Source organism: Malus domestica, chromosome 03 (genome assembly GCF_042453785.1).
Source record: "Malus domestica chromosome 03, GDT2T_hap1".
Classification (NCBI taxonomy): domain Eukaryota; kingdom Viridiplantae; phylum Streptophyta; class Magnoliopsida; order Rosales; family Rosaceae; genus Malus; species Malus domestica.
Genome location: NC_091663.1, coordinates 5,111,006 through 5,131,272, shown reverse-complemented (window position 1 = coordinate 5,131,272; position 20,267 = coordinate 5,111,006). Strand labels below are relative to the sequence as shown.

The window sequence follows — 20,267 nt, the reverse complement described above, 5'->3', positions numbered from 1 at the left end:
TATGTGTGCTAAAAAGTTACTAACTTAAAAAATAAAATTTCCTACCGCTTTTATTAAAATATGTGATGTACCACTTGTGTTCCCATCACAACTAAAAATTTCTCTAAGGCTACCGTGTTCAAGACTCCCATCAAGTCTTTCATCACTCTTTTCCACTCTTGACTTTTGAGGAAAGCCTCGTTCCAATTCATGCATCCTTGCCATATATTGACGTATAAACAATACGATTTGGTAAATTGGGAGATAAAGTCATGCATCATAAGACAGACTGATCATAGAGAAATGAAGAGCAATATGGTTGTTATTTTTGGGGTTTTTGTGGTAATGTTTGTGCAAAGTGTGGCAACACAGAAAGTGCATGTGGTGGGAGATAACATGGGTTGGACTATTCCAGTATCTGGGGCACAAGAATATGTAAATTGGGCTGCTACAAACAACTTCACGGTTGGTGATACACTCGGTAAGATTTTCCACTCATGTTATAAACAGGTCGTTCACTCGTATTATAATTTAAAATTCATGAACATGATATATATCATATTGTGATTTTTTGTCATTAACTCTTTTGTGCAGTGATACCAATTATTAAATAAAAGTATTTGTGCTCTATTTACGCATTATATTTCTTGTAGACGCATGTAGTCTAATATCCTGGTGATAGGATGTTGGGTTTATAACTAAATAACCTTATATTTTTTGTACTCACAAAATTCAAATAACTCTCCATGCTAGTTTTCAACTTCATCACCGGTGTACACAACGTTGTCCAAGTAACGAAGGCATCATTCCACTCATGCAACGAAGAAGAACGAATTGGCTCATCCCTCACAACTGGCCCAACAAACATCACACTCACCTCCGCAGGCGACCACTACTACATCTGCAATTTTAGCAATCACTGCCAGGCAGGCATGAAGCTAGCTGTCACCGTATCCAGTGCTTCCCCAGAATCGCCACTGCAAGGAACTGTGTATCTAGTCTTTGGTGTAGTTTTTAGCATACTTGTTTTCTCTCCCTTCCTAGAGATTTTCCGGCCACGAGGAAAAGTCAAGTCCTTCGACTCCAACCATGGGAAGACAAAGTCAACAGAGACCCTGCGATCACCTTTACCGCCTTATCTGTGTCGTTACTTTCCACTAGCTGAGATTAAAGCCGCCACCCAAAACTTAAACGATACTTTCATTATTGGTGTTGGCGGGTTTGGCAATGTGTACAAAGGGCGCATTGATGGTGGTGTCACTCATGTCGCTATCAAACGGCTGAGACCAGAATCATCACAGGGGGCCTGTGAGTTCAAGACGGAAATCGAGCTGCTTTCCCAACTCCGCCACCGCCATTTGGTTTCACTCATTGGTTACTGCTCCGATAATGGTGAGATGATCTTGGTTTACGATTACATGGCACGCGGCACTCTTGGTGACCATCTCTATCGCACTGGTAACCTTAAACCTCTTCCTTGGGAACAACGACTCCAAATTTGTATTGGCGCAGCGCGAGGATTGCACTACCTTCACAGTGGTGCCAATGGCTCCATTATTCACCGTGATGTTAAGAGCACAAATATTTTATTGGATGAGAAAATGGTAGCCAAGGTTTCGGATTTCGGGTTGTCAAAAATGGGCACGACCAACACGTCCAAAACGCACATCAGCACGGTGGTGAAAGGTAGTTTCGGGTATCTAGACCCGGAATACTTCCGACGTCAACAACTGACTGAGAAGTCTGATGTGTACTCATTTGGAGTGGTTCTGTGGGAGGTATTATGTGCGAGACCAGCTCTGCTGCATACGGTGGAGACTAGGCAAATCAACCTCGCTGAGTGGGCCAAGAGTTGTCATGGAGACGAGACACTTGACCAAATCATTGACCCAAATGTGAAGGGTCAGATTGAAGTCGAGTGCTTGAACAAGTTCGTTGAGATTGCAATAAGTTGCGTACATGATAAAGGAATCGAACGACCGTCGATGAATGATGTTGTGAAGGGCCTTGAGTTTGCACTGCAGCTTCATCAAAAGAGCATTGGAAGTAAGGGTGACAATGGAGTTCAAAGTTGTGCTACCAATGAATCCAAACAACATATATCTGTGACAATCTTCTCTGAGATCAACGAAACAAATGGACGATGATGAGCAAAATTTTACAAAAAGTGAGCAATATTCTGAAAATGATACGTTGATAGGATTTATGTATACATGTATATTGTTGGAAAATATTAGTATTTAAGTTTATTTTAATGTTTGGTTTTTTGGGGCTTGCCCCTAATTAATAACAGAGTTTCGTTTCCTTGCCTATTAGGGTTAGATTAGTTCTCTCTCTCTCTCTCTCTCTCTCTCTCTCTCTCTCTCTCTATATATATATATATATAGATATATATATGATACTTTGTAGCTCTGTAGAATAATAAATCAATCACAATGTAATCCTCAGTGATTTGTAGGCGTCATTCCTTATTTTTGGTTAATAAAATTATATTCATTTGATATTCGTTTGTTCATCCATTTGTCCATATGATTAGTTTGTTCATCATGTACTCGGATTTTCAACCTATATGACATTGGGTGATACTCAGATGCAACATCAGACCTATATGACATTGGGTGACACTCAGATGCAACATCAACAACAATGGAAGCCGAAAGATGCAACAAGAAGCCAGCAAGGAACGAAAGTCTGAAAAACTTACTGTCAACTGACATTTGAATTCATACATGAAATGTTTCAAATTTTGATGGTTTGAATCACATTACGAAGACTACAACAGACTTTAGCCGTTGTAATTAACAAAGCTTGGATTGGGTTTTCTTATATATGTAATATAAGTTCAGCAAACCATTAGAATTCAGAAACAAAATCAGCTTTTATGAGATTCAGAATTATCATTCAAGGTACGATCAAGAATGTTATATACACGGCGCTCTTTTTTGTACTGGAAAACGAATGTCATCACATAATTCCTCCAGTCATATTATATAAAGTGGAAAGTGGACTAAACCAACAGACTGCTATTCGAAATTTGGCTTCAATTTCCACAAACATCACGACCTAAGCAAGTAAGCAAGATCCATAGCATCCAAGTAACTTGGGCGCTCTTTTTTCGTAAAATCAACATCACACTAACGAATCGAATACTAAAACAATCCATTGAATAAAAAAATATTGAAAAGCAAAATATAAATTCAAAGTTTTGATTACCTTAAAGTACAATCTTCAAGACCATGTGACAGTTGGTTTAAAAATTCGATAGAAATAGAGAAATTGGGAAGTTGAAAGAAAAAAAGATTGCAAATGGACTTGAGTTTTATAACTTTATATGCATTTGGACTAATGGATTGGCAATAAATTTGAAAAACAAGAAAAATTTAATGACTAAAAAAGGCATCTCCGTGTTTTGAACTTAATACTCCAAAGAAAAAGAAAGCCGAACATTTCCACTGAGCCAACAAATAAATTATGGTATCTTTTATTTTTTCTATATTTATATGTTATTCACATGATATAAAAAAAAATTTGGGCCCCTTCGAAGTAGGGGCCCTAGGCGGGGATCCTACTTGGGTTACCCTTAGGGCCGGCCATGTAACTTGGCAATTGTAAGTAAAGTCATTGCAATTTCTAATATATGCCTATATTTTCATTCAGCAATACCATTCTGTTTAGGTGTATATGGACATGAAATCAAATGAACAATTCCTTTAGAACTCATATATTTCTTAAAAACAACACTCATGTATTCTTCACCACCATTAGATTGAAATAACTTTACAACTGCTTGAAAAATGAGTCTGAATAAAGGCATAGAAAGATTGAAACACTTCAAAAACTTGAGATTTGTCTATTAATGGAAAAATCCAAGTGAATTTAGCACAATCATCTATAAAACTGACATAGTACTTGTAGCCTTCCACAGATACAATAGAAGATGGACCCCATATGTAATACCTTAAAATTTTAAATATATAAATATGTGGAGAAAAATTGAGAAAAAAATCGATTTATGGTTATGAAAATAAAAAAATAAAAAATAAAAAAATAAAATTTCGTTCTGGGGGAACGATCTCACTTCCTTCCGTCTCTTCCACCCATTTTTTTTTTGCTGGACTCTCTAGGCGGAGTGCCAATCCCCATCATCTTCATCATCTAAGCCAAATTCGTTTCCCGAATTACCGAAATCACAACATGTGGAGCTTGGTGAGCAACATGCTGCCCTTGCATGTGAGGATTTATGTTGGGTTTAAGTACAAACCCACCACACCGAATCATTCCGACGAACTTGAGTTCAATCTTGAGGGAATTAGATACTGCTGATCAGAATTCATATGCGCAGTCAACAAAGTGAATGGACACGCCAAAAAAGTAAGGGCTTCATCTCTTACTCCTAATGTTTAACATTTTAATTGAATTTAAGAAAAATTTAATGTGATGAGTTGTTCTATTAGCCATTGAAGGCATAAAAAGAAAAATTTATATCCTACCATATATTGTAGGAATGTTATGAGCACTTTTGTTCAGGATGTGGTTTTGAAAATTGGGTTTTTCACCTTCACGTCAAATATCAATTGGAAATTCTGTGGAATCCCCCTCCCACTCCTCGCAGTTTTTACCATTTGCATATGATCTGTTCATGCTGTTTCTATGTTATTTAATGTGAAAAATGGTTTAATGTAAATGAGGAAGAATTAAGTATGATATGGGTAAGCTAGCACATAGAAATAGAAGTTAGATATGATTCCTGGATAGTTTGGGCCTGAAATTGTAAATTGGATTAAAGGAGTATGGGTTTAACATTGCAGAAAACTTGTTCATTTACAGAGAGAAACTATGTTGCAAGTAGCCTACTTTGGCTCTTGATTTCTATGTCCTTGTGAGTTCCTTTCAATCTAATATTGTGGGTTTTGAAATTAGACATGTCTGTGATCAAAACCCATATGATTTCACTAAATTCTGTTGAATTTTGATTGATAAAACATTATGTCCAAAGTTGAGTCACAAGGCTGCCAGACAGCAGCAGAAAACTGGATTTCCAGTTTCAAGACACTCTTTTCTTTTTGGCGTAACTTCCAATTTAGAGCTCTATTTTCTACAAACTTTGTATGCCTTTAAAGTTCAGAAAACAAACCTTAAAACCCATATAATATTATACGCTTTGGTTTAGTTTTGAATGCTCCAAAGGGAGCCTAAACTTGGTCCAATAGCGCTGTTTTTCTTCAGATTTTGTCGAGACATGTTGTTCTAGAAGCACAATGACGAACTACGAATGGCTTGATCCCTTCGTAGGGTACGTAGGCAGTCTAACGAGGAGGTTAGATGCAGCCATAAAGCAACCCAAATTTAGTGTTGTACTTGATTTCTTTAAGGAAAGAAATTTATTAAGCGTATTAGCGTAGAGTTTAGCTATGTTTTATTTCGGGCCTATCTTAATAATTGGCTTCCGAATTAGAAATTTCGGGTCTTTACACCATACATCAGTACTAATTCTCTCAAAAGGTTGTACAAACCCTAAAGTTCGAGACTCAAACACTTGTCTAGACATTTTCCATTGAAGACAAAAACTACATACATGCTTATTTATATCCCTAGTGTAAGTAATATGAGATTGAGACAGTATACTATGAAGAATCTCATTGGTTGGATGCCTTAATCGATGATGCCACAATGATGCTTTGACTAACTGCCTAAGAAAAGCCTTCTTAGTAGACTGTAATAGCTTATTATACTTGAAGAAAAGCCATTTTGGAATATGATATAGGCCCTTATTACTCTTTCCTCTCATGAGTATTGTCTTTGTTGCCTTGTTTTGCACCCAAAATCCAAATTCATCAAGAATAACATAACAATTATTATCTTTGCATAAGGTATAGACAGAGATAAGACTTGCAGCTAACTCCAGTACATGCAAAACAGTATAAAGATTCAAAGGTTTATAAGATGTTTTGATAGAAGATGAACCCATATTCTTCACTTGTAGGCTTTCACCACTACCAACTATGATTTTCTGATCTCCTTCAAATGATGCTATCATGGTCTTGTCTTCAATATTTCCAGTCATGTGATGAGTTGCTTCAGTGTCCATGATCCAAGATTGATCAAGATTAAAAGTAGTTGTGGATTGAGCAGTCATATCATTGATAGATTGAGGGGGTTGAGCTCCCTGGAATGAGTAATTACTCCTATGGAAGCAGTTGAGGGAAGTGTGTCCACGTTTGCCACAGATCTAGCACTTAGGAACATAAGCATTGGAAGAAGTTTGTTCGTTTCTGTAGTAGCCATTGGGAGCAGTGTGGCCTTTCTTGCAACAAATTTAACACTCTGGTATAATCCAAGAATGGGGAAGCTATCTTGGATTTTGCAATGGCATATGATCTCTTCTTAGCCAACACCTTCTTTAAGAAGAGAGAAGAACATGTGATCACCTACAAGAGTGGGTCGTCAAAAACACAAATAGATTTTCTTCTAATGAGGAAAGGGGATCGTATAACTTGTAAGGATTGCAAAGTTATACCAGGAGAGAGCGTGGCTAATCAACATCGCTTGTTGGTGATGGATGTACATATCAAAAGAGTAAGACAAAAGAACAAGACTTGGAAGTGCCCAAGGACTAGATGGTGGAATCTAAAAGAAGAAAAACAAGCCATTTTCAAAGAGAAGGTAATCACCCAATGTGTGTGGGATAGAGAGGGGGAAGCTAGCCAAATGTGGGATTCCATGGCTAGTTGTATCCGAAAAGTAGCAAAAGAGGTATTAGGAGAGTCCAAGGGCTTTGCCCCACACCAAAAGGAATCTTGGTGGTGGAATGAGGAGGTACAAACGAAGGTGAAGGCTAAGAAGGAATGTTGTAAAGCCTTATACAAGGAGAGGACCGATGAAAATGGTGAAAGGTATAGAAAAGCGAAGCAAGAGGCGAAGAAAGCTGTCAGAGAAGCTAAGTTAGCGGCTTACGACGATATGTATAAACGACTAGATACCAAAGAAGGAGAGTTGGATATCTATAAACTATCTAGAGCAAGGGAAAAGAAGACAAGGGACCTAAACCAAGTGAGGTGCATCAAGGATGAGGATGGAAAGGTTCTTGCTACAGAGAACGCGGTTAAAGACAGATGGAGAGGTTATTTTCATAATCTTTTCAATGAAGGACATGAAATGAGTGCTTCTTTAGGGGAGTTGAGTAACTCAGAAGAGTGTAGAAACTACTCTTTTTATCGTCGAATCCGGAAGGAAGAAGTGGTTGTAGATTTGAAGAAGATGAAGCATAAAAAAGCAATAGGCCCAGACGATATACCAATCGAAGTGTGGAAACTTTTGGGAGAGACAGGTATAACATGGCTCACTGACCTTTTCAATAGGATTTTGAAAACGAAGAAGATGCCAAATGAGTGGCGAACGAGCACTTTGGTGTCTATCTACAAGAATAAGGGCGACGTACAAAATTGCATGAACTATAGGGGTATTAAGCTAATGAGTCATACAATGAAGCTTTGGGAGAGAGTCATTGAGCATAGATTGAGGCAAGAGACACGGGTTTCGGACAACCAATTCGGGTTCATGCCAGGGCGCTCAACCATGGAGGCAATCTATCTCTTACGAAGATTGATGGAAAGATATAGAGATGGGAAAAAAGATTTACACATGGTCTTTATAGATTTGGAAAAAGCGTATGATAGGGTCCCAAGAGACATTCTTTGGAGGATTTTAGAGAAGAAAGGAGTACGAGTAGCATATATCCAAGCTATAAAGGATATGTATGAAGGAGCAAAGACTGCCGTAAGAACTCATGAAGGACAAACCGAAAGCTTTCCCATAACTGTAGGATTACATCAAGGCTCATCCTTAAGTCCTTACCTTTTTGCGTTGGTAATGGATGAGTTAACAGGACATATTCAAGATGATATTCCTTGGTGTATGCTTTTCGCAGACGATATAGTGTTGATAGATGAAACTCAGGAAGGGGTAAATGCAAAGCTTAACCTTTGGAGAGAAGTGTTGGAATCTAAAGGTCTTCGCCTAAGCCGATCAAAGACAGAATATATGGAGTGCAAGTTCAGTGCAAATGGAGGCCAAAACGAGTTAGGGGTGAGGATCGGAGATCAAGAAATACCAAAGAGCGACTGTTTTCGTTACCTAGGATCTATCTTGCAAAAGAACGGAGAATTAGATGGAGATCTCAACCATAGAATACAAGCTGGATGGATGAAGTGGAAGAGTGCATCCGGCGTGTTGTGTGACCGCCGTATGCCACTGAAGCTCAAGGGAAAATTTTATAGGACGGCAATAAGGCCGGCGATGCTGTATGGCACAGAATGTTGGGCGGTGAAACATCAACACGTACACAAAATGGGTGTAGCGGAGATGAGGATGCTTCGTTGGATGTGTGGGCACACGAGAAAGGATAAGATTAGGAATGAGGATATCCGGGGTAAAGTAGGAGTAGCCGAAATTGAAGGAAAGATGAGAGAAAATCGGTTACGGTGGTTTGGACATGTGCAAAGAAGGCCTACTGACGCTCCGATTAGAAGATGCGACTATGGGACAGAGGTTCAGGGCCGAAGGGGTAGAGGAAGACCTAGGAAAACTTTGGAAGAGACTCTAAGAAAAGACTTAGAGTACTTTGATCTAACGAAGGACATGACACAGGATCGAGCACAATGGCGTTCTAAGATTCATATAGCCGATCCCACTCAGTGACTTGGATTTTCCAAGTCTCCAACTGAGAAGTTTTCCTCACTCGGGAAATTAAGGGAACACTACCCCAACCTACATGCTCCACTCAGAAAGCTTCAACATACAAGCTTCAACAAAAGAAAATTCAAAGAACTTAGCGAAGAAGGCTTTGGTGTATTTAACACAATACGTTGAAATGAAGGAAAACTTATTTATTGATATCCCCGATAAGCTACAAATATGTACATATACATGAGTCAAAATAAACACACAAGAGGGAGCCTTCACAAAGGTTGCTTAGGAGAAGTCTCAGCAGTCGGTAGAGCCCCAGAAAGAGAAGGCACCGGAGGGGGATCATTTGGAGCCTCAGTACTGGACAGAACCCTAGAAGGAGGAGGCATCAGAGGTTGATCATTTGGAGCTTCATTACGCGGTACAGCCCCAGAAGACGAAGACAATAAATGCCTTTGGAACAAACCCACAAATCTCTGATGATCAAGTAAAACCTGACCATCAGTTTCTTTCATCTGGTCAAGCTTCCTCTTCATGTTTGTAGCATAGTCATGTGCGAGCCGGTGCAACTGTTTATTCTCATGCTTGAGCCCTCTAATCTCCTGTTTGAGACTCATCACTTCAGCCGCCAATGATTCAACTTGGCGGGTTCGAGCAAATAGGCGTTGGGCCATATTAGACACAGAACCTGCACACTGAACACTGAGAGCCAGCGAATCCTTAACAGCTAACTCATCAGACCGTTTGGAAAGTAGTCTGTTATCTTTGGGAGTGAGAAGGTTCCTGGCCACCACCGCAGCGATCATATCATTCTTCATCACGGAATCCCCAACGGTAAGAGGACCAGTAGGGGAGACGAAGGATGGGCGCCATATGTTGTCTGGAGAAGGCGGGGCTGCCTCTTCAACAAGGTTCAAGTCAAAACGACGGTCGGAGGGGCCAGACATTTTCAAAGGTGTTGAAGAGAGAAGAGGTCGGACAAATCAAGATCTTAGAAGTGCAAGAATGAAGCTTCTACTGGTGGAGATTCAAGTGTGCTTTGGAACTTAATGCCAGCCCCTATAAAAATCTGCACTCGACGGAGCTTCAGAAATCGAAGAGGCGCCTGCTCAGAAATCGAAGAGGCGTTTGCTTTCTCAAAAGCTGAGCTGCTTAGAGATCACGAGGGTTGATCTCAGAAATCGAAGAGGCGTTTGCTTTCTCAAAAGTTGGGCTGCTCAAAGACCACGAAGGCCGATCTCAGAAATCGAAGAGGCGCTCGCTTTCTCAAAAGCTGGGCTCCCCAGAGATCACGAGGGCCGATCTCAAAAATCGAAGAGGCACCTACTTTTCCAGCCTTGTCAGCACCTGTCACACGCACACTCAGCTTTGCGGAAATTATGGGCATTCTGTCGAAGACTTCTGGGGAAGTAGAAAACACATGAATCTTACTGTTCAATCACCCACTTCCCACACGCAACAATAGCTCATGGGTACCACAGATAACTTTGCCAAAGTTCTCTGCCAAGGTTGAGCACGTGAAGCTTGCAGCTCCCACTACATCGCTCTGACCAAGAAGGGTAAAAGAATAGCAAAGAAACAGCACTAACAAAGTTTAGACCCATAAATTTTGAAGGTCTAGCTACCATATTATTACCCACAAGGGTAAAGGAACAGTACCACTGCTGGATAATTGGAAAGTCCCTGTGTGTCAACCTCTGTGCTTCGTGGCAAGGTAGACTAGCAAACATGCCCAACCTTTACTCACATTCGAGAAAACACTCCTAATAAGATTGCTTGCTCCAAAATCGAAGAGGCACCGTCCTCCGAATCTCGAGAGCCAGACTCCCAACATGACTACTTTATTAAAAATCGAAGAGAGGGTAAAGGAACAGTACCATTGCTGGATAATTGGAAAGTCCCTGTGTGTCAACCTCTGTGCTTCGTGGCAAGGTAGACTAGCAAACATGCCCAACCTTTACTCACATTCGAGAAAACACTCCCAACAAGATTGCTTGCTCCAAAATCGAAGAGGCACCGTCTTCCGAATCTCGAGAGCCAGACTCCCAACATGATTACTTTCTCAAAAATCGAAGAGACACTGCTCCCCGAATCTTCGAGAGCCAGACCCCCAGCCTGATTGCTTTCTCAAAAATCGATGAGGCATCGTTCTCCGAATCAATCGAAGAGGCGCTCGCTTTCTCAAAAGCTGGGCTGCTCAGAGACCACGAGGGCCGATCTCAGAAATCGAAGAGGCACCTACTTTTCTAGCCTTGTCAGCACCTGTCACACGCACACTCAGCTTTGTAGAAATTATGGGCATTCTATCGAAGATTTCTGGTGAAGTAGAAAGCACATAAATCTTACTGTTCAATTACCCACTTCCCACACGCAACAATAGCTCATGGGTACCACATATAACTTTGCCAAAGTTGAGCACGTGAAGCTTGCACCTCCCACTAAATCGCTCTGACCAAGAAAGGTAAAAGAATAGCAAAGAAACAGCACTAACAAAGTTTAGACACATAAATTTTGAAGGTCTAGCTACCATATTATTACCCACAAGGGTAAAGGAACAGTACCACTGCTGGATAATTGGAAAGTCCCTGTGTGTCAACCTCTCTGCTTCGTGGCAAGGTAGACTAGCAAACATGCCCAACCTTTACTCACATTCGAGAAAACACTCCCAACAAGATTGCTTGCTCCAAAATCGAAGAGGCACCGTCCTCCGAATCTCGAGAGCCAGACTCCCAACATGACTACTTTCTCAAAATCGAAGAGAGGGTAAAGGAACAGTACCATTGCTGGATAATTGGAAAGTCCCTGTGTGTCAACCTTTGTGCTTCGTGGCAAGGTAGACTAGCAAACATGCCCAACCTTTACTCACATTCGAGACAACACTCCCAACAAGATTGCTTGCTCCAAAATCGAAGAGGCACCGCCCTCCGAATCTCGAGAGCCAGACTCCCAACATGATTACTTCCTCAAAAATCGAAGAGACACTGCTCTCCGAATCTCGAGAGCCAGACCCCCAGCATGATCGCTTTCTCAAAAATCGAAGAGGCATCGTTCTCCGAATCTCGAGAGCCAGATACCACAGACCACTTTTTCAAAGTGCTCTGACAGAGTTAAAACATGTGAAACTGACAGCTCCCACTACCGTGCTATGACCAAGCAGGGTAAAGGAATAGCATTACTACTTGTTGTTAGGGAGACTCCTATATATGTCGACCTCCATCCCCAACGGACAGGCAGACCTGCAAAAATGCTCAACCCTTCATCATATCTGAGAGGGCACTCCCAACGAAGCCTTTCGAAATATTCAGCTTTCTTTCCCCCCGATAATACCTCTGCAAACAAGCTATACTAGAGCAAGAATATCTCATATCATCAGGGTTAAAAGCAAGAGTATCCCATATCATGCTTTTTCCCTGTCTTTTCCTTTGGCCTTGTTTTTACCTGTAAGACAAGGAGAAAGAGAGCAATCAGTCAGCACTTGGAATCAAGCTTCCAGCCAGGAACTGACTTCCTGGAACCCCTTACCTGATTACTTACCTGGCATTGCTCTCGAGTACTCATCTTCAACATCTTATGTTTCCAGGGAAGATTCCGCATCTGCTTGAGGAACAGATAGGGCAAGTGCGAAGGATACAAGGAAGCATGTGGAGACAAGCGTAACAGCACACGTGCCGATACATCCATTACTCTGTCAAAAGCAAAAGTATCCCATATCAGCAGGGTGGAACGTACTCTAGATTTGATGGACTTGTTTTGACCCTCAAATTCTTCAGTCGGCCTTATACTCTGGAGGAAACCAGAAAACCCTCCAGCTCAGTTCAAGAATAAGCCTGTGGAAAGTTACTTCTTCAAAAGCAAAAGTATCTTATATCATCTCTTCTCATTTTTCTTCTCTTTATCCTTCATGTTGTTGCAAGACGGGGAGAAGGTGAACAATCAGTCGGAGCTCTGATTGCTTACCTTGTCTGTCACCTCTTTCAGCAGACCCCCTAGCTCGGCGACTTGGGGGACTCCTACTACATGATTTGTATCGCGCTTGACCAAGCCTGAAACTACAAGTAAGCTTCAAGTGAAATTGATACATTACCTTGTGCATCTCCACCAGTTAAAGATACCACCCCTGGATGGAGGAAAAGTACTTCCAGAGAAGATGCCACATCTACTTATGAGACTATTAAGGCAAGTCAAGACGACACCACACTCCGATACTTAGAAGTTTCGTGATTACGAGATCATTCTCCCACAATATTTCCTAATGTCATTTGTACTAAATCATTCACTTGTACTCACTAAAGGAGAGCTTGAACCTATGTACTTGTGTAAACCCTTCACAATTAATGAGAACTCTTCTATTCCGTGGACGTAGCCAATCTGGGTGAACCACGTACATCTTGTGTTTGCTTTCCTATCTCTATCCATTTATATACTTATCCACACTAATGACCGGAGCAATCTAGCGAAGATCACAAAAAGCGACCGTTTTCGCTACCTAGGATCTATCTTGTAAGAGAACGGAGAATTAGATGGAGATCTCAACCATAGAATACGAGCTGGATGGATGAAGTGTAAGAGCGCATCCGGCGTGTTGTGTGACCGTCGTAGGCCACTGAAGCTCAAGGGAAAATTTTATAGGACGGCAATAAGGCCAGCGATGTTGTATGGCACAGAATGTTGGGCGGTGAAGCATCAACACGTACACAAAATGGGTGTAGCGGAGATGAGGATGCTTCGTGGGATGTGTGGGCACACGAGAAAGGATAAGATTGGGAATGAGGATATCCGAGGTAAAGTAGGAGTAGCCGAAATTGTAGGAAAGATGAGAGAAAATCGGCTCCGGTGATTTGGACATGTGCAAAGAAGGCCGACTGACGCTCCGGTTCGAAGATGTGACTACGGGACAGAGGTTCAGGGCCGAATGGGTAGAGGAAGACCTAGGAAAACTTTGGAAGAGACTCTAAGAAAAGACTTAGAGTACTTGGATCTAACGGAGGACATGACACAAAACCGAGCGCAATGGCGTTCTAGGATTCATATAGCCGACCCCACTTAGTGGGAAAAGGCTTTGTTGTTGTTGTTGTTGTTGTTGGTATAATATTAGATTTATGACCATTATTTCCATCCAAGAATTCCAATTTGAACTGCCTTTGTGATTATTAGAAGAGCCAAAAAAACCACAATTTCTGTTTGTAAAACTTCCAGAATTGCCTCCTCCATTAAACCTCTATCTTTGATTGAATCTAGGGTCATTGTAACCATTGTTATTTCTTGGACCTTGAAATTGTTGATGCTGAGAAAAGTTTCCCCCATTAGATCCATTTCCACCATTGTCATTGCCAGAATTCCTTTGGTATTGCCCCACAAATCCAACACCATTATAGGTTTGAGAATTGGAACTAGAACCATATGAATCATTTCCTTGATAAAATGGCATGTTAGCACCTGTTGCAGAAGACTCCCTTTGGTAAAATTGTTTCTGAGCTCCACTAGCAGAAGATTCACCCTAAAAAAACATGCCTGTCATTGGAAGCTGCATTGTAGTTTGATATTCTTCTGTTGTTTTTTCTGCACTCAGTAGTTGTGCACGAAATTCCTTTAAAGTAATAGGTGACTATCTTGCCACAATCACAGTTCTTATCATATTATACTCAAATGGTAAACCAGCTAAGGTAGCAACAATCAAATCACTCTCTGAAATATTTTCTCTTGCAGCGTATAATTGATCCCTAAAATGTTTAAGCCTCAACAAATACTTCTCTATTGAATCAACTCATTTCTTGATTGTGTGTAGCTCAATCTTGAGATGATTTATCCTTGCCCTCGACATAGTAGCATACCTGTCAGTAAGTTATATACAAGCCTCATGAGCTGTCTTGCTTCCTACTGCATATTCAATTGCCTCATCACCAAGTGTTACAATCAGAAGACTCAGCAATGCCTTATCAGTCTTTATCCATTCACCATGCGTTGCAGTTATTTCCTTTGTTACTCCACTCTCCAAAGACAATACATACTTAGGTGGCCAAATATTGGTACCATCAAAGTAGTAAAAAAGATCATAGCCTTCTAGGACAAATTGAAATTGAAATGACCACTTAGCAAAGTTATCATCTTGTAACAGAATAGTAAGCATCCCCAACAAACTTTCCATCTTGAGTGGTGAAGAACTCATGGTACTATAAGACAAAGAACTACAATTAGCCAAACAGACAACTCCACAGAGACCTTAATTCTTCAGAAATACCAAACTCAATAACCTTATATCAACTATACTTCGCCTTTTATCTCTAGATTATATAAAATCAACAATATTCTTGTGCAAACATATATCTTTCACCCGGCAAATAATAGACTTCGTGTCAATAGGACCAAATTCATACACATCAGATAGCTTTATGCCCTAATTTGTGTTTTCTGGAAAGAAATAAGACCTTCGTGCCATAATCATTTTCAACAAATCAAGATTTGAAAAAAACAATAAGCTTCGTGCTACAACAATATCAGAATCAGATTCAGTATCCAAGAAACATATATGGCTTCGTGCCTCAACGATTTTCCAAGAGATTCAACATTTTTACAATAATGACATAAACTGGACTCGCTTCATGCCTCAATTTTAGTCTCAAGAACAATCAATCACCCTGAGAGTCGAAAGAAAGAACCTGATTTCACAAGTATCGTCAAGATCCAAACAGCACCGCCATTGTTGAAACTTCAAGAAAAAGAACCAACAATCAAGAGAAAATCCGTTCTGAATCAGCACCAACTTGCTCCGATCAACACCACGCCCCAAAAAAGAACGAACCAGCTCAATACCATCATAACAGTTGTTACAAGGAAGCAGAAAATGACACAGAGAGTGTTAGAGAGAGAATTGTAAAGATGCTTTTGTATTAGAGAGATGAAACCTTCGTTACATTGTAAATATAATCCACTCACTATTTATAGAAGATAAAAACCGTAATGGCTAAGTAATCATCTAACTAACTATTTTCCAATGGTCAACAATCATCCAATCTAGCTAGAATCTAATGGTCTAGAATCAAAGCACATGTTATAACTAAGATTGTGCCACTTGGCATTTACATGGTTAATAAAGCCTTCATTTGTTATATATCATTTAAATAAGTGCATATTTATTATATAACATATAATATATATAAATATTGAAAAATTCTCCTTAGTACTTTGGTAAATCATCTAATGGTATGAGATACGTTCAAGTGATTACGAGTTTGTGGTGCATTACAAAATATTTTTTGAATCTCGTATGAATTTATTTTATATTGTATATGTGTGACTGAGGGCCTTAAAATCGTAGAATTTTCAAAAGTGTCAAAATCATAGAATTTTCAAATTTCAATTAGTTGGTAATCAATATACGTTGGACTAAAACATGAAAAGTGACTAGCATAGTCAAACTCCTCATATTCTTAATGTTATTTAGACATAGAAAATTGATTTATTTGCTCTTATACTTTCTAATATATATAGGTGAATACCACATATACAAGTGGGACTCATCTACATTAAAAATATATCATCAAGTATGTCAGTTTTTTGTGTTAAATAACGTTATTAAAAAACGAGATTCAGAATTAACCTTAGAAGGTTAAAAACTTTCCACTTTGGCTCCCGTCCATTGGCATGGGAATGTAATTTGCAAGCACACAAAGTTGAGAAATTATTCAGTGTGTCCATCCAGACACATTGAAAAATTTCTTCAACAAAGTTAAGATGACCAAGCGTCCCACGACTCCCACATATAAGCAAAGCGTTCCAGATGCAGGTCAAGGCTACCGTGTCCAAGACTCCATCCAGTCTTTCATCACTCTTTTCCACTCTTGACTTTTGATGAAAACCGCGTTCCAATTCATGCATCCTTGCCATATATTGACGTACGCATAAACAATACAATTTGGTAAAGTTGGAGATAAAGTCATGCATCATAAAACAGACTGTTCATCGACAGAGAGAAATGGAGAGCAATATGGTTGTTATTTTTGGTGTATTTGTGGCAATGTTTGTGCAAAGTGTGGCAACACAGAAAGTGCATGTTGTGGGAGATAACATGGGTTGGACTATTCCAGTATCTGGGCCACAAGAATATGTAAATTGGGCTGCTACTAACAACAACTTCACGGTTGGTGATACACTCGGTAAGGTTTTGCACTCATGCTATTTCACTCGTATTATAATTTAGAATTCATGAACAACATACATATCATATTGTGATTTTTCTCATTATATGCTATAAACACGTTGCTCTATTTACTCATTATAATCCTTGTAGACGCTTGTGGTCAATATCCTAATGATAAGGTGTTGGGTTTCTACTTATTCGTCCTGGGTTTGAAACAAACATCTCTCTCTCTCCTAAATTATTTTAATAGTTTCAAACCCTAAAGTTGTAGATAGAAGCGAAAAAAAAATCTGGATTATGCTAGAGAAATTAAATTTGAGACAAAATTTACAAACTATATGATGTATCACCAATAGAAATGAGCACGTTTATCAATGCTTAAATAGTAAATCAATCATCAACTTTTATGTCCTTTAGTTTCTAAAATTTAATCTACAAATTTAGTCTCCTAACATTACCCAAATTTTCACTATATATGTAATGGAACAACGTAAGTTGTAGATAGAAGGAATTACAAACGGTCTCTCTTGAAAGAATAATGGAACTCTAGAAGTTTGAGAGGAACTCTCGATTTTCTGACTAAAAAAATGATAAACTGAATAACATACAACCCTAAAAGTTGTTTAAATATTCTTAACAAACTTTAGATGCAAAGGAAAATAAAACAGAAAAATTACAAAAATTTTAAAAGTACCCTTTAAACTTCATAATACCCAAACTTTTTGCAAGATGCTCTTTAGATTATCTACATATTTATTTAAAAAATATTTAAAAATAATAATATCTAAATAAGTAAAAAAAATAAAATAAAACAATAAAAAAAACTAATTGTCACATTGGCAAGCGTGTGCGTAGAGACAATTAATAAAGGCAATAATCAATTCAACTATGGTGTTTGTACGATGAAAATATATTTATTATTTCCCAATAGGAAGGAGACAAGTATTTTCCCGAATGAATATACCTCGTTAATTAAGTTAAAAGTAAAAATTGGCCATATTATATTAGTAAAGTTTAAAGCTAAATAACCTAATTTTTTTTGTACTCACAAAATTTCAATAACTCTCCATGCCAGTTTTCAACTTCATCACCGGTGTACACAACGTTGTCCAAGTAACGAAGGCATCATTCCACTCATGCAACGAAGAAGAACGAATTGGCTCATCCCTCACAACAGGCCCAGCAAACATCACACTCACCTCCGCAGGCGACCACTACTACATTTGCAGTTTTAGCAGTCACTGCCAGGCAGGCATGAAGCTAGCCGTCACCGTATCCAATGCTTCCCGAGAATCGCCGCTATCAGGAACAGTGTTCCTCGTCTTTGGTGTAGTTTTTGGCATACTTGTTCTTTCTCCCATCCTAGAGCTTGTTTTGCCTCCCCTCCTAGAGATTTTCCTGCCACGAGGAAAAGTCGAGTCCTTTGGCTCCAACCATGGGAAGACAAAGTCAACAGAGACCCTGGGATCACCTTTACCGACTTATCTATGTCGTTACTTTCCACTGGCTGAGATTAAAGCCGCCACCCAAAACTTTAACGATACTTTTGTTATTGGTGTTGGCGGGTTTGGCAATGTGTACAAAGGCTGCATTGACGGTGGTGTCACTCCTGTTGCTATCAAACGGTTGAAACGGGAATCATCACAAGGGGCCCGTGAGTTCAAGACGGAAATCGAGCTACTTTCCCAACTCCGCCACCGCCATTTGGTTTCACTCATTGGTTATTGCTCCGATAATGGCGAGATGATCTTGGTTTACGATTACATGGCACGCGGCACTCTAGGTGACCATCTCTATCGCACTGGTAACCTTAAACCTCTTCCTTGGGAACAACGACTCCAAATTTGTATTGGCGCAGCGCGAGGATTGCACTATCTTCACAGTGGTGCCAATGGCTCCATTATTCACCGTGATGTTAAGAGCACAAATATTTTATTGGATGAGAAAATGGTCGCCAAGGTTTCAGATTTTGGGTTGTCAAAAATGGGCACGATCAACACGTCCAAAACACACATCAGCACAGTGGTGAAAGGTAGTTTCGGGTATCTAGACCCGGAATACTTCCGACGTCAACAGCTGACTGAGAAGTCTGATGTGTACTCATTTGGAGTGGTTTTGTGGGAGGTATTGTGTGCGAGGCCAGCTCTGCTGCATACGGTAGAGAGTAGGCAAATCAGCCTCGCTGAGTGGGCCAAGAGTTGTCATGGAGACGAGACACTTGACCAAATCATTGACCCAAATGTGAAGGGTCAGATTGAAGTCGAGTGCTTGAACAAGTTCGTTGAGATTGCTATAAGTTGCTTACATGATAAAGGAATCGAACGACCGTCGATGAATGATGTTGTGAAGGGCCTTGAGTTTGCACTGCAGCTTCATCAAACGAGCATTGGAAGTAAGGGTGACAATACCAGTAGTACCAAGCAAAGTTGTGCTACCAATGAATCCATACAACATATATCTGTGACAATCTTCTCTGAGATCAATGAATCGAATGGACGATGATGAGCACAATTTTACAAAATGTGAGCAATATTCTGAAAATGATATCTCGATAGGATTTATGTATACGTGTATATTGTTGAAAACTATTAGTATTTAGGTTTGTTTTAATGTTTGCTTTTTTGGCGCTTGCCCCTAATAACAAGTTTCATTTCCTTGCCTATTAGGGTTAGGTTAGTTATATATATATATATATATATATATGACACTTTGTAGCTCTATAGAATAATAAGTGAATCACAATGTAATCCTCTATGATTTGTAGGCGTCATTCTTTATTTTCGGTTAATAAAATTATATTCATTTGATAATCGTTTGTTCCTCGGTTTGTTCATATGGTTAGTTTGTTCGTCACATACTCTGATTTTCAACCTATATGACATTGGGTGATACTCATATGCAACATCAGACCTATATGACATTGCGTGACACTCAGATGCAACATCAACAACAATGGAAGCCGAAAGATGCAACAAGCAACCAGCAAAGAACGGAAGTATGAAACATTATTGTCAACTGACTTTTGAATTCACACATGAAATGTTTCAAATTTTGATGTTTTGAATCACATTATGAAGACTACAACAGACTTTAGCCATCTTAATTAACAAAGCTTGGATTGGGTTTTCGTATATATGTAATAGACTTTTTAGTTAAAATGGTTCCTGATCCCTGAGATTGAAATCAACAGAAGTGGATTCTGAATTTGTCCACCATCAATCATTCTGGTCATTTCTTGAAAAATCTCCATTAAATAAGAGAACTTTAACGAAAAGCTCCCATTACCGTTCACTTTAACAAAAAATCATATTTTTACACTAAAAAGTCAATCCTTGTACTATTCACTTTACCCTTTATTTTGTCCTTATCCTTAAAACTCAAAGTTTTCAAGCATTTTTCATTAGTTTTCCTATTAAATAAAGATAAAATGACAAAAACACCCTCAATCTTTGTCAAATCATTTTGG

General features: G+C 39.4%; 2 protein-coding genes and 1 long non-coding RNA gene across 3 annotated transcripts; 2 read left to right on the top strand and 1 right to left on the bottom strand.

The window, feature by feature from the left end:
* Positions 1-241: 241 nt before the first annotated feature.
* Positions 242-2,289, top strand: LOC103418787 (receptor-like protein kinase FERONIA). Its single transcript, XM_008356901.4, has 2 exons — positions 242-460; positions 733-2,289. Exons 1-2 carry the CDS (start codon positions 283-285, stop codon positions 2,124-2,126), a joined length of 1,572 nt encoding a protein of 523 aa, XP_008355123.4. The 5' UTR covers positions 242-282; the 3' UTR covers positions 2,127-2,289.
* Positions 2,290-13,787: 11,498 nt separating this feature from the next.
* On the bottom strand, positions 13,788-16,292 carry LOC139194396 (uncharacterized). The gene is made up of 2 exons (XR_011579160.1): positions 15,321-16,292; positions 13,788-14,834 (listed from the first exon to the last, which is right to left on the bottom strand). It is a non-coding gene; the product is annotated as an uncharacterized lncRNA (long non-coding RNA).
* A 267-nt stretch (positions 16,293-16,559) lies between these two features.
* LOC139194395 (receptor-like protein kinase FERONIA) lies at positions 16,560-19,608 on the top strand. Its single transcript, XM_070818861.1, has 2 exons — positions 16,560-16,817; positions 17,877-19,608. The coding sequence occupies exons 1-2, from the start codon at positions 16,637-16,639 to the stop codon at positions 19,301-19,303; spliced, it is 1,608 nt and encodes a 535-aa protein (XP_070674962.1). The 5' UTR covers positions 16,560-16,636; the 3' UTR covers positions 19,304-19,608.
* Positions 19,609-20,267: the final 659 nt, after the last annotated feature.

Bases quoted from the DNA above. Each gene is read 5' to 3' on its own strand.
- LOC103418787 (XM_008356901.4), top strand. From the start codon at position 283: ATGAAGAGCAATATGGTTGTTATTTTTGGGGTTTTTGTGGTAATGTTT. The intron at 461-732 runs GTAAGATTTTCC...TCTCCATGCTAG, and splicing joins CACGGTTGGTGATACACTCG to TTTTCAACTTCATCACCGGT.
- LOC139194395 (XM_070818861.1), top strand. From the start codon at position 16,637: ATGGAGAGCAATATGGTTGTTATTTTTGGTGTATTTGTGGCAATGTTT. The intron at 16,818-17,876 runs GTAAGGTTTTGC...TCTCCATGCCAG, and splicing joins CACGGTTGGTGATACACTCG to TTTTCAACTTCATCACCGGT.